The sequence below is a fragment of the Poecilia reticulata genome, linkage group LG4 (assembly GCF_000633615.1).
Source record: "Poecilia reticulata strain Guanapo linkage group LG4, Guppy_female_1.0+MT, whole genome shotgun sequence".
Lineage (NCBI taxonomy): Eukaryota > Metazoa > Chordata > Actinopteri > Cyprinodontiformes > Poeciliidae > Poecilia > Poecilia reticulata.
In genome coordinates this window covers 29039535-29051808 of record NC_024334.1, presented here as the reverse complement: position 1 = coordinate 29051808, position 12274 = coordinate 29039535, and the positions used below count along the sequence as shown (strand labels likewise).

At 37.4% G+C, this 12274-nt stretch overlaps 2 protein-coding genes and 1 long non-coding RNA gene across 5 annotated transcripts in view; 2 read left to right on the top strand and 1 right to left on the bottom strand.

Annotated features, from left to right (window-relative positions):
- cacna1ea (calcium channel, voltage-dependent, R type, alpha 1E subunit a) overlaps positions 1 to 7746 on the bottom strand; it is a 106152-nt gene extending 98406 nt beyond the window's left edge. For 2 of the 3 annotated variants that reach the window (XM_008407909.2, XM_008407908.2), the window contains exons 1-2: positions 7730 to 7746; positions 7290 to 7393 (exon numbers count right to left, since the gene is read on the bottom strand). The gene's annotated coding sequence lies outside the window, so the exon portion shown is untranslated. The remainder of the gene's footprint in view (positions 1 to 7289; positions 7394 to 7729) is intronic. The other variant, XM_008407910.2, reaches the window with a different exon arrangement.
- Positions 2067 to 2640, top strand: LOC103464080 (uncharacterized). The gene is made up of 2 exons (XR_533591.1): positions 2067 to 2491; positions 2570 to 2640. It is a non-coding gene; the product is annotated as an uncharacterized LOC103464080 (long non-coding RNA).
- Positions 7747 to 8395: 649 nt separating the features above from the next.
- The window catches only part of cep350 (centrosomal protein 350), a 31970-nt gene continuing 28091 nt past the window's right edge, over positions 8396 to 12274 (top strand). Inside the window, exons 1-5 of the mRNA XM_017304277.1 lie at positions 8396 to 8755; positions 10877 to 10965; positions 11063 to 11106; positions 11204 to 11312; positions 11401 to 11566. Of these exons, the coding sequence (XP_017159766.1) occupies positions 10890 to 10965; positions 11063 to 11106; positions 11204 to 11312; positions 11401 to 11566 (395 nt within the window). The 5' untranslated portion in view covers positions 8396 to 8755; positions 10877 to 10889. The remainder of the gene's footprint in view (positions 8756 to 10876; positions 10966 to 11062; positions 11107 to 11203; positions 11313 to 11400; positions 11567 to 12274) is intronic.

Genomic DNA, 12274 nt, shown 5'->3' with positions numbered 1-12274 from the left:
AATTCTCCTCATTAGCTTTTAAGAGGCCGTTTGCTGATTAGCCCCGGTTGCTTCCGAGCTTTCTCTGCCATTACCTGGAATTACTCATAAACATCAAACCCACAGCCTCGTGGCAACTCCTCTGAGTCACTTTGGGTCAAATGAAAAGAAACAAAGAATATGGGTCTTCATTTAAATTGGATCACTGGACTGCAGGAGCCAAACGCTATTTCGCGCTCTTCGCTGGACAGCCAGGTGTTTGCAAAGTTAATAACGAGGAGTGAAAGCGAGGCTGAGGCAGGCGAAAGCACCACCTCGCACCTGCTGGGGCCTTACTAACAGACCGCATGACTGCCTAATTACACATCATACTGCAGCCATCCGCCGCCCAGCCTGGATGTCAACCTGGTGAGTGGCCAAACACGTGTCAGGAGGGGTTATGTCACCTGAAGCTAATGGATAATGTGTTTGAAGACAAGTCAGGTGTGAAATTTCAGCCTGCTGAAAATAACAACGTTGTTTTTGGAGAAGTCAAATAGATTCAGGAAACCCCTGAGGTTCGACTTTAATATTCTAGGAGGGAAGTCAAGGAAATATCTCTCATACTAAAGATGGCGAGTTAATCTCCAGCAGTGATAAAAAAAATACAGTCTCATGACTGTATAAATGTTAAAATGGGAGCGAAATGCAATAAAGGCAAAGAAAAAATTCTTATCAGTTGAAAATAATATCTTCTTTTCTATTAGTCAGTCAGTTTAATGTTTTGCACACAACGATAAAGAAGAGAAATGGAAAAAAAACCTTTGAAACAGAAGAAACCTTTCAGTTCATTAGAGTACTGTAGTTCATTTCTGCACTTCAATTTTAAAAAATTAATTTCAGACATTATCCAAACAAAATGGTCTCTTTTTGTTTATTAATTAATTCAGTCTCACATTATGAAATCCAACCAATACAAATAAAACAAGTTGAAATTTCCATGAACTACACAGTATGCACTATCAGTGCTTGGTCTGGCCTTTTTCATGCATGACTTACTGTATCAGTGCAGAGTGACATGGAGAGATCAGGCGGTGGCGCTGCTTACATGTTAAGGAAGGCCATATTGCTTCAATAGCTTCCTTCAGCTCATCCGCGTTGTCAATTCTGCTGCCTGTCAGCTGCCTCTTGATAATCACCTGCAGATTTTCTGTGGGGTTTCACGTCAGACAGACTTTCTGGCCAATCGCGCACTGAATTTGGGGGTTTCATTTTTAGCTGCAAACCATAATCAACCAAATTAACTAACGCAGATACTTAAGACATAGCAATTTATCTGTTTTACTTTTTGAATCAATGAAAAACAGAGTGTTAGATGACGTTTTAATTAAATGAGATTCACCGAAACCTCAGTGGTGTCAAAGTCTTAACACCACATCAATCCAGCTGTGATGTGTGGTTTGTTCTATCAGATTTAGCGATTTTCTATACGGGTTTGTCGTTTTACAACCTTGTTTTGTCCAACAAAGGAACCGAATGAACATTTCAGTCAATAGTAGCAAAAATTGACTGTTGCAGATTAGAGACTGAGAAGGCAACATTAAAAGAGTGAGCAGATACAGAAGTCTAATTTTCCCTTGCTCAGCTAAGACCCCCGGACGCTCAGCAGTTACTCTCTGTAAAATACAGTCACTTGATATTACTCAACTGTGTTATATGGAGCGCATTAAGCGGTGCCAGAATCTATATAATAAATTTTGAGATTTCAATAACACTCTATGTTTGCATTTTAATGAACTGACAGATGCAGCAAAATATGCAAATGATGAAATGTTATGGTTGAGACTTCGGTTCGTTCCACCCATCGTCACATTCCTGTTGCTATTGTTATCTCTTAATCATTAATTTCCTTCCTTTGTATCTTAAAATAATCAGATGTTTTTAATGACAGATATGGAATTTTCCCTAAAGGACCCTATGTCATGTTTCTGGCCCGTCTGCCTGCTATGTTTCTCTCCTCTGTACTCCTCATCAAGCTCATCTGGTTCACCTGCATGCTGCTGCGCTGGAGCACAATCAGRCTCATRYCTTCCACCTGTTCWCCAGCAGTTATATTCAGCTCTCAGGCAGGCAGACGGTGCCAGATTTTTGAAAGCCACCGAGTGAGTAGATATCCAGCGTTCTTCCTGACCTGACCACGATCACGAACACATTTTTGACCCTTGGATTTTCCTGCCTTGCCTTGCCCACGTCGGATTCTTCACTGGCTTCTGTTTTCTGGTCTCGACCCTGTTTCTGCCTTTTGACCTCTGCCTCCTGCCTCGCCCTTGGATATTGTCTGCCTGAGATTGCCTGCTAGTACTGGACCCTTTTTCCGTGACCTGACCACTGCTCTTCGCCCAACCCTCAGATACGTTTGTCTGGTCCTGCCTGTCCTAAACCCTGTGCCTCCCAGTCCTGTCCTTCCCTAGGTGTGCCACTTGTCTCTTCCACTGTGCTACCTGGATCCCTCATCCCCCACAACACCAGGAAGGTTAGTGATCTTTTCCCTTACAGACTTTTGGCCTTCCCCTCCTACCTACAACCCTCTAACCTGTTTCTCTGTCCTCAGAGGTTCCTGTTCCTTGCTCGTGGTTCCCCGTCCCTATACCTGGTCCTCAATAAAGACCTTATTGATTTTTACTTTGTGTCTGACTGAAATTTCGGGTCCTCAGGTCTGAACATTACACCCCATTTGTGTCACATTTAATAATTTCTGTGAATTGCAGAGATTGTGTAGATTTTCTTTATGTCTTGTATTTATCTTTAACTAACTTGTACAATTTTGCCACAATTATTTTCTATTTTATGTTTAGCAAATGCTGTGAAAAACTCTCCACAAAGCTTTTCATTCAGATGTTTTAACACCCTTGTGGGTAGCTGAACATTGAATATATAATTCATTTACCACATCCTTTTAATGCTATAATATTTTTTTTTTGTTAGCTCTATTCCAGCGCTGCAATATTTTTCTGCAGAAGCAACAACCCCATATTCCTGCAGGCTTCATTAAATTTTCATACCATCATTATGCAAGTATTGTGCAGTAAACAGTGAGCGACCATGAGTTTAAATAGATCAAAGTGTTTGACAGCAAACATTCTGGGAAACTGCTTATGTGGATTTATTTTAAATTCAGTTCTTAGACTCTTATTTTACGGCACATCTTAGCACAAAGTCAGACTGGAAGATTACACTGTATGGTTTTGAATTTACTGGACTCATGTGTTTGTTACATTTGATTAAAAAATATTAAATGAATAGAAGCCACTGTTCTTTTTTATGCTCCAATTAATCCTGCTTTAACAAAAAATGCTTAAAAAGTCTTAAAACGCTCAGACTGAGAGAAAATGAAATGGCAGGGGTCACACGTATCCATAAGAACCATTAAATACTGCTTGCCCAAAGGTTGTTTGGGAGACATGAAAAAGCCTGTTCTGTCCTACCATCACAAATAAACATGTCAAGTTTGGTAAACTTTACTAAATCCTACTAAATGTGTACTTTAGTCAAATGAGAGTAAGATTAACCTTTACATAACCAAATACTTCAGGTGGTTCTAGAACAGGGACCGATTCAATCAGCTGTGGTGTGTGGTGGATAATCTGCGATAACTTTGGTCTGTTTTTTTCTCCAACTGAACCTTGTTAGAGTGGAGACAAGAGGAGATTTTAAATAAAAATATTCTGGCGTCTGCAATTTAGCCAAAAATGGGTTGACATTGGACATTTCAACTGGGTAATGGTCCTAAACCTGTGGCCACATCAAATTCATTTGAAGCAAAACCAATGTTTTCCCAATGTGATTGTAGCACCTTGATTTAGAAATTATAAAAATCACCTGGAGTTAGCTGGTGAGGGGAAAGGCATCTGAAAAAACCCCAAGGACTGGATGATGTAGAGAGTTTGTGCCAAGAAAAATAGTGCAAAATATTACTCTTTGCATGCTTCAAACTTATAGTATGTTAGAAACTGTCCTGTTGACAAAAGGGAGTTGGACAAATTATTGTTGGCCATTCAGGTACTAATAACTGTACCAGCAACTCACAACTTTGTTAAAATAATGATTTTATGATGTTGCTTTTTTTTTTCTTTTTCAAAAACTGAAAGAATTTGTAATTGACTTTTTTCTAATTTTAGTGGAAAAATGTTCTGAGTATAACAAATATCCATAACTGAGGTTGATGTATAACAAAAATTACCCTCATTTGCCAAATTTTCTATTTAGATATGTTTTTTTGCACATATTAAATGCCCATTAAATTGCACATATCACATATTAAAATTTATCTGAAATATTTTGAAGCAACGGATTGTCTACTACTTGCTGCCTTGTATGTGTCAATTTTTTTTATGAAGTCTGAGTTATGCCTAGATACATTGCAAACTAAAATACCGATAAAGATTTGACATCCCATCTCTCATCAGGCTTTGTCTGTATGGGATTATAAGAAAACTCAGCACTCAAGGTAAATTTAAGCTGCAAGTAACTGGGCCCTTCAGCTGTCACATGGCTGCCAATACACCACACATAAATCATATTTTACAGCTTGCAACAGTTGTGGTTTCTTTTGCTTATTTTTGGTTTTCCCTACTTTATCCCCTTAAAGGTTGTGTTCTTGATGCCCAAGGCAACCACACTCAAGAGAAATGAGAAATGTTTTTTGTTATAATCTATCCACTTGCAAAATTCAAGTGTTTGCAAGACTGACGGTTGTCTGTTCAACAATAATTTCATACTGGAGAAGACTGAAATAAATATACAGGAATTAGTCATCATCCAACATAAAAGAGACCAACTCCTGTTTTCAACAAGAGCAGACTGAGTCTCATAACTTCACCAAGGCTGAACAAAAACGTGATTATTTTTAAGGTGAGTGAAGGTATTACTGTTGATTAGTTTTACATGAATCTAACCCTATGAGAAACACTGTTTAAAAAACTAATAATTAGAAAGAGCTTATAACCTTGCAGGCTCAGTCATGCTAATACACCAATACACCAATACACTCTAGCCTTTCACCGCCTAATTTCATACACTCCTTCACTGCATCCATAAATCTACTTTTTGATCTTCCTTGTTGCCTCCTGTCCGGATTCTACTGATTTAATCACTGTTTCTCTTCTGAGCATGTCCAAACCATTTCAGCCAGGTCTGTCTGACTTTATCTCCAAAGCATAAAACCTGATGTGCTCGTTCCTGATTCTACCATCCCCCTTGTTTTTAAAACAATGGAACTAGAAAACATAATCCTTACTAATTCCAACTACATCCCAATCCACAGCAAGTACCTCTTCTACATTCTTTATCTTTTTTTTCTTATTCATCAGTTCCTTAAAGTACTATTTCCATCTTTCCATCTAACACTTATCTCTATCTCTCTGATAGCTGCTCCTGGTCTATCATTGTCCTCCTCTGCCATGTGATTGGTGGTTCCCATAGATGGATTTGTATGCATTAATTCCCTCTACCTCCAGTCTGACCAGTGTCCCTATATCTGTCAAAGAAAAGCAAAGCACTAGCAGAGTAATGATCTTTTTACTCTGCCTGTTTGTTAGATAGCCCGCCATGTTTTAGTAGGTTTGCTTTGCATTGTTTAATGATGGATTTAACAAAGTTCTATGACGAAAACCTGTAATATTGTTTTACAATATCACTCTGACTTAAACTCATTCACAGATTTCTCCCTCACCTGTCTGGCTTTGGGCTCCATTAAGTTGCTTTTCCACTGATGTTTTATTTTTTAAAGGTTTTATTGGCTCTAATGGCCTTTATTTGATAGGAAAGTGGGTAATGAGAGAAGGGGGAAGACATGTGGCAAAGGTCGCCAGGCCGGGAATCAAACCTGCGACGACCACGTCAAGGACTGAGGCCTCCATATGTGGACTGTGCTTAACCTCTGCGCCACCACAGCACACCTGCCACTAATGTTTTCTAACAAACCTTTTCACAAACATTCACACATTGAAGGAGGATGACAAATGCATGTCTATGTAAAAAACAAAACAAAAAGAAAACGTGTTTTGTTGCTTGTTCCCATTTTTTACAGTTATGTAGTACTTTGTGGTGGTTTGTCACATTAAGAAATATATTGAAGTTTGATTTTGACAATATGCAACAAAGTTCAAGGGTTAGAAATATGTTTGCAATGTGAAATGATTAAAAATCTTTGAGAGCAATTGATGACAATCTGTTTCTGGCATTGGCCACAGCACAGTCAACAAACATAGAGTCTGTTCTTAAGACGGGGTTTAAGAAGTACACTGCCGTTCTCTCTTCAGCTGAACAGCTGCATTAATTTATACACCATGAAAAGCAATTTACACCCCTGTCAGAGAGAATGGTGTTATTTAGTCTGGCCAATCAGAGCACTCAACAAGAAACGATTAATAAAACAGGAAATAAAGACACCAGGGGTGGTAACTGGTAAGTGTTCATATGATTAAATAATTAACAAGGCAGTCCAGAGAAGGGAATCGATCAAAGCCAAGATCCATTTTGTCTTTGCACAAAAAAAAAATAGATCACTTGATTAATTCTAGTTAAATCCCATTATCCTACAGGGGAGATGAGAAAAAGAGATGTGAGGTGACAAAATCATCTGGAAAGCCACTGTTTTCCTTCCCTATCTTGACATCTGAATCACAGACAATGCTCAAACTGGTCTCTCGTTGGCTGTTTTACTTTAAAATATAGATGTATGGGTAATTAGTTCTTCTGGTTTGGATTGTTTTTTTAAGACAAATACCCAATTTATTTAAACCCAGACCATGATAATAAACATGAAATCTGGAAAGGATGTTATTTCATTGACAACTAGTCAGACAAACACTGAAAAAAAAAATTATTTGTGAAGCTCACACTCAACAATCAGAATGTCCTGTCTGAAGCCTGATTTTGCAGAGCTCAAACAGTGCCGACCACCTCTGTCACTTTGAACATAATTCAGACTATAAAGATGTAAAAGATGCAGTGAAGAATGACTTATGCACTGTCAATGGCTGAACATGTTATGCACAATAAGAATGCAGTAAGAAAATGTGAGTAAAGTCTTAATTTCTGAATGGTCTGAATGGTTTGTTGTGTTAAAAATACAAAACAAGAACTAGAGGCTGTTGACAGCAGTGAATTTTCTTTCCTTGCGCCTTCCCTCTTCAATAATAATAATAATAATAATAATAATAATAATAATAATAATAACAACAACAACAATTTAGTGGTGTGCAGTTGCAAAACTGCAAAAATATTTATAACTAACTATATAATTTCATTAGAAAGGTGGAATTTCTTACCTAAAAAGCAACAACTTCTGTCCATTCCTGTCCTCTGTCCACAAAAAAATGAAAATGTGTCTGTAGAAACGACCACCTCCGCTGTAGTATTTCCTCTTCGAGTCCTTAGAGGAAAAGAGAGAGAATGAGGGAGGAGAGTAGGGGGAGTCGGGGTTGTAGCAGGTTATTAGAATCGGAGAAAAATTATGACTTGCCTATTTAACAGTACCATTTTTTTTAAAGGAACACTATAGCTTACAATTACATCAAATTTAAACCCAACGGTTGTGATATAATCCAGGCTACAGGCTGAAGCGTTTGTGCTGTTTCACAATAAAACATCACACAAAAAACCTACTTGTTGCCTTCCGCATGGTTCAACAGGGATCCATAACCTGGAAACCTGAGGGTCTGCCTTCATAACGAACTGCTGCACTGCGGTTTATATATTTATGACTCACCTGTGAACACTGAACGCACATGCTGCCAAAAAAACCCAAAAAAAACTCATGTTTTTCAGCGTGCACGTTTATTGCCATTAAGGCTAATCTAAGCTATATAAATAACTACGTTTGGATAAATGGGAAGATAAAAAAAGGAAACTGTTGCGTTGAAAATTGCATAAATTAATCAGATTCTAGCTAATGCGATGATTGTCAGGAAACAAACTAATGCCGTGCAGGCTTTTATGTGTCCACACATCTGTGGTATTTTTCTATGCAATACTCGTTTTGACCACAAGAGGGTAGTAAAGCCTAAAAGGTCGTTCTTATGTTGTTGCTCATGAGCATGGGGTAAATGCGTTTTACATTAGTATTTTACCAATCTAATAGCTTCTTTCACACTTGTGTCATTTTAACTAAACCGTACATGTCTAAACCACACGCTTTACTAAATTTATTTACTCAAATTACAAAAATAAGACAAATAATTCTGATTTTTTTTTTAAATAATAAAAACTATTATTAAAGTAATTAATTAAAAAATATATATATTTTTTTAAATATAACTAACCAACTAAACTAACTGAAAACCCTGACCAAACTTTGCTGTTAATTTCGTGTTTGCAGAAGGGGAGTGTCACAAATGACGCAGGCCAACTATCGCGGTATTTCGGTGTCAGTTACCTACCCGTCCTGGATACTAGTTTCACCGTTGAAAAACATCAACATAGTAACCCGGGAAAGGCGACCTCTGAAAGACAAGACGACATATTTCCTTAAGGAAACTTCACAGCTGCTTTGGACACGATGACTTTTTCTAAAGAAAGTTGAAATAATGGATATATGTCGCTGTAAAAAGTTGGTAGTTTAGTTGCCGTAGCTTTTGGCTAGTCTACTAGCTAACGTTAGCTGGCTAACGCTAACGGTAGCAAACAGATCGCTAAAGGAAATCAAAAGCGAACTGTGGATATTTTAGGAGTTTCGTATTATGAGTTCATCAGCGTAAATGTGGACAATTAGACACACCGGGTCGTCCTCCTAAAGGTATGTGTTTTAAGTGTTGACAAATAAGTTGCTAGGCTAAGTTAATGATTTTCCTGCCACCTAGCGAAACTCTTTCGAGTTTGCGGCACCGACTATTGCCTGGATTGAATTTATGCCAATTGAAGTCCGCAGCGACTGAGCAGTGCCTACAGTTTTGTGTTAGTTTTTTATACGTTATTAGAAAATCTCGAATGCATTTTGAAAATAAAAATTTGTTGAAAGTGAATCTGCTTAAATGACAGCGTATGCAAACCCGACACTTTTGTTAGTTCTTAATCATGCCCTTTATAAATTTCAGATAAGGACCTGTAGATTAAATCAAGAAGTCTTTTTTCACAAAGTTTAGCTTTTAATGTTGTTTTTTAAATGGCTAGTTTTATTAGTTTTTGATGTAATTAGCAATTCATATGATTTAGCTGTTTGCGTTTTGCTGAATACATTTGAAGTAAGTAAAAATAAATGTATCTTGTTGTGAATTAATTTTCTGTTGATTTGGTAGGTACACACTAATAGTTCAGTTATTAACATTAAAATGAAAACAATGGTTACTCTTCCTGTAAAAAGGAAACCCCAATCTCTAGTTCCTCTTCATAGTGAAGTTGTGTTTTGCATATTATGCCATTTGTGGTTTGAAGTTAGATTGCAACAGTTTTCTGTATGTTCATGTCTATGAACATAGTTAGATGTGACAGCGTCTAACTATTGCTTGGACTGAGTTGCATATTTCTCATAAGTGTTTTGCCACAGTATATTAGCATATGAAATATTATTTTAAAATAGTACGTCATTAACACATAGGCACATTCAATTGTGTCAAATAAAGCACAATTGCTTTATATGACTATCTTTAACAACTCCAATTGTTAAAGATAGTCATATAAAGCAATTGTGCATGTCCACCGCTCTTGTGCATGCTTGTGGAATAAAGTGTTTGTGTTACCTCGTGTATTACACTGAAAGTAATACATATACGTTACTACGTTTGATCTTAGTCGTAACAGTAGAGGAGTGGTTTACATTTGACACAGACACCTTGAACTTCCACCACATCAATAGAATGTCTAGCATGTGTAAAAGGTTTTAATAAAAAACAGAACTTGTATTTTCTTTCTGATTATGCATTTAAAGGATACACCTCCTTTAGTTTCAGTTTTATTCACTTTATCTGCTTAATAAGCTGTAAATGGTTGGATGAGTTAGCATCACATACAAGACTTTTCCTTAAAGAAACTCTATATTTGATGAAGTCAAAGACATTTACCATTTCATAGTAATTGTTATCTAACACTAAGAAAAAAATGTACTGCATTTATTCTTGGAAGCAACCAGGATGGTATTTTAGTTGCTCAACAAGAAGTGTTTGACAATGCAGACGTATGCACTTTCAGTTCACATCTTTGCCCAAATGAGTCAGTGTTAGTCAGTTTTAATATTTCAAGAAACAGCATGAGTACTTCAGTTCTAGAGAATGTACCTATTGGTTTTTGTTTGGTCATATCCCACATCTTAAAAGAAAAAGCTGTCGCAAAGAGACAAGTAGTTGTTTTCATTCTACTGGTTTCACCTCTTGGCTGTGTCACTTGATTGGTATGAGTAAAAGGCATGACTTATAAAAAAAATAAAAATCACATGACTCTGTGTAGTTTCATGGATTCACAGTAAACTAACCAGTAGTGCCTTTATTAGAGAGTTGTGTCCGGGATGGATTACATTTACAAATTCGTCAGCACAGTATTGTCATTATTTTATGTGAAAGAGGTTCCCTAATTAGAGCGAAATAATGGGTATCTATTATGTGATAAAAACAGTACTTGGGTTGAACCGGTCATCTGACTCAGCTGTTCAAGTGCTTTCAGTAAACATAGCTTTGCTGATGCTTGCTTTCATCAACTGGGAGTGCTTCTTTTTTATTTACAAATTATGTGTTTTTTGTTGATTTATTTGACTTTATTTTGTAAAGAGTTTAAGGCGGTCTGTCTTGAAGACAAGCATATATATTTTGTCTTTTGTGTCATGATTTCAGTTACTCTTTTGTTTTGTTTAGTTTTGGGGTTTTTTTTATCCAATCTGCTAAATATATTGAATTTGTACATTTTTAAAAAGTGTTAAAATTGACTGTAGGTGAGTGGGAGAGATGAGGAGCAGCAGGAGGACTGAAGTACCCCATACAAGATCTGCTCAACTGCTTACTGATCACAATATTGGCACAGGTGCGTTGGGGAATATTAAATGTAATTTATGTTAGTAGTTCTACAGTAATATTTGATCAGTTTGTGATTGGGATTTACAAAAAAAAATGTTTTTCAGAGCTGACAACTGCATGGAAAACTTTGGCCCAGTCCAAAGCTGCTGTAAGTAAACATGACGGTGATATTTGTTTGTCATCTATTCATTAATTGTCGCAGTTGCCTTGGACTACAGTGTTTTCTACCTGCTTGTATTTTGTAGCTGCGGCATATAGAAAATCGCTTGGAGGCCACTCCAGGAACTGCTGCTCTTTTGGACTCCATCCCCATCTCCCCCAAGAAGAAAACATCAAGTTCATCTCGCAGCAGGGGTGAGTTACTTCAACATGCATCAGCTGCATTCTGACACATGTGGTTTTTAGAGTTGTGATTACTCGTTCCAACCTCTTTTCTTTATAGATGGGCAACAAGGTGATGAATCTAGAGGGACTTCAAAACCCAGAGGTGGAAATCAGAAGAGTCCAGCGAAGAGCAGCTCACGCAGCCCTTTGAGAAATGCCACTCAGGACAGCAATGTGCGGAAGAACAGCAATGTGGAGTTCAGAGAACCTCTGGCCTCATACAGGTAAGCTAAAGTAATTTAACAACAATTACTGGCTGAATTACTGATGCATTGCTGTACTTGAGTTTGGTGTTGACTAATGTTAAATATCTTAATAGTTTCGCCTGGTTTCACATTGACTTTAAGTTTAATGGTTGTGAGAATGGCTTTAGTAAATGTGACATATTTTAAAACTAGGAAAGCAGCAGTGCATTTATTCATGCCAGACATGTTCAGTACACTGCTGTCGGTTCAGGGGGCACCTGTACCAAAGGATTGATGTTTTAAACCTACACACCTGCAGAACATTTGGTTTCTTGAGCTAAAGTACAGAGATATATTTGTACCACACAACTTTTAAAGACTATAGCTAAACATGAAGTTTGAGCACTCTCTGTTTTCATTGAAGTATGCTGTTTGAAAACATCGTTTCCCTGTTAACTACAGCAAGTTAACAGGGAACTTGCTGTAGTTAATAGCAAGTTAATTACAACAACTTGCTGTTAGTTTTGCTCATTAGTTTTGACTGATGGGCAAAACTAAAGCTGTGTATCAGTGAAGTGTAACAGCAATAAAGCATACAGCTCGTTCTATATTGAACTTGCCGTTAATTATTCACTTACCAAATGTTACGTAACATCCATCCATCCATCCATCCATCCATCCATCCATCCATCCATCCATCCATCCATCCATCCATCCATCCATCCATCCATCCATCCATCCATCCAT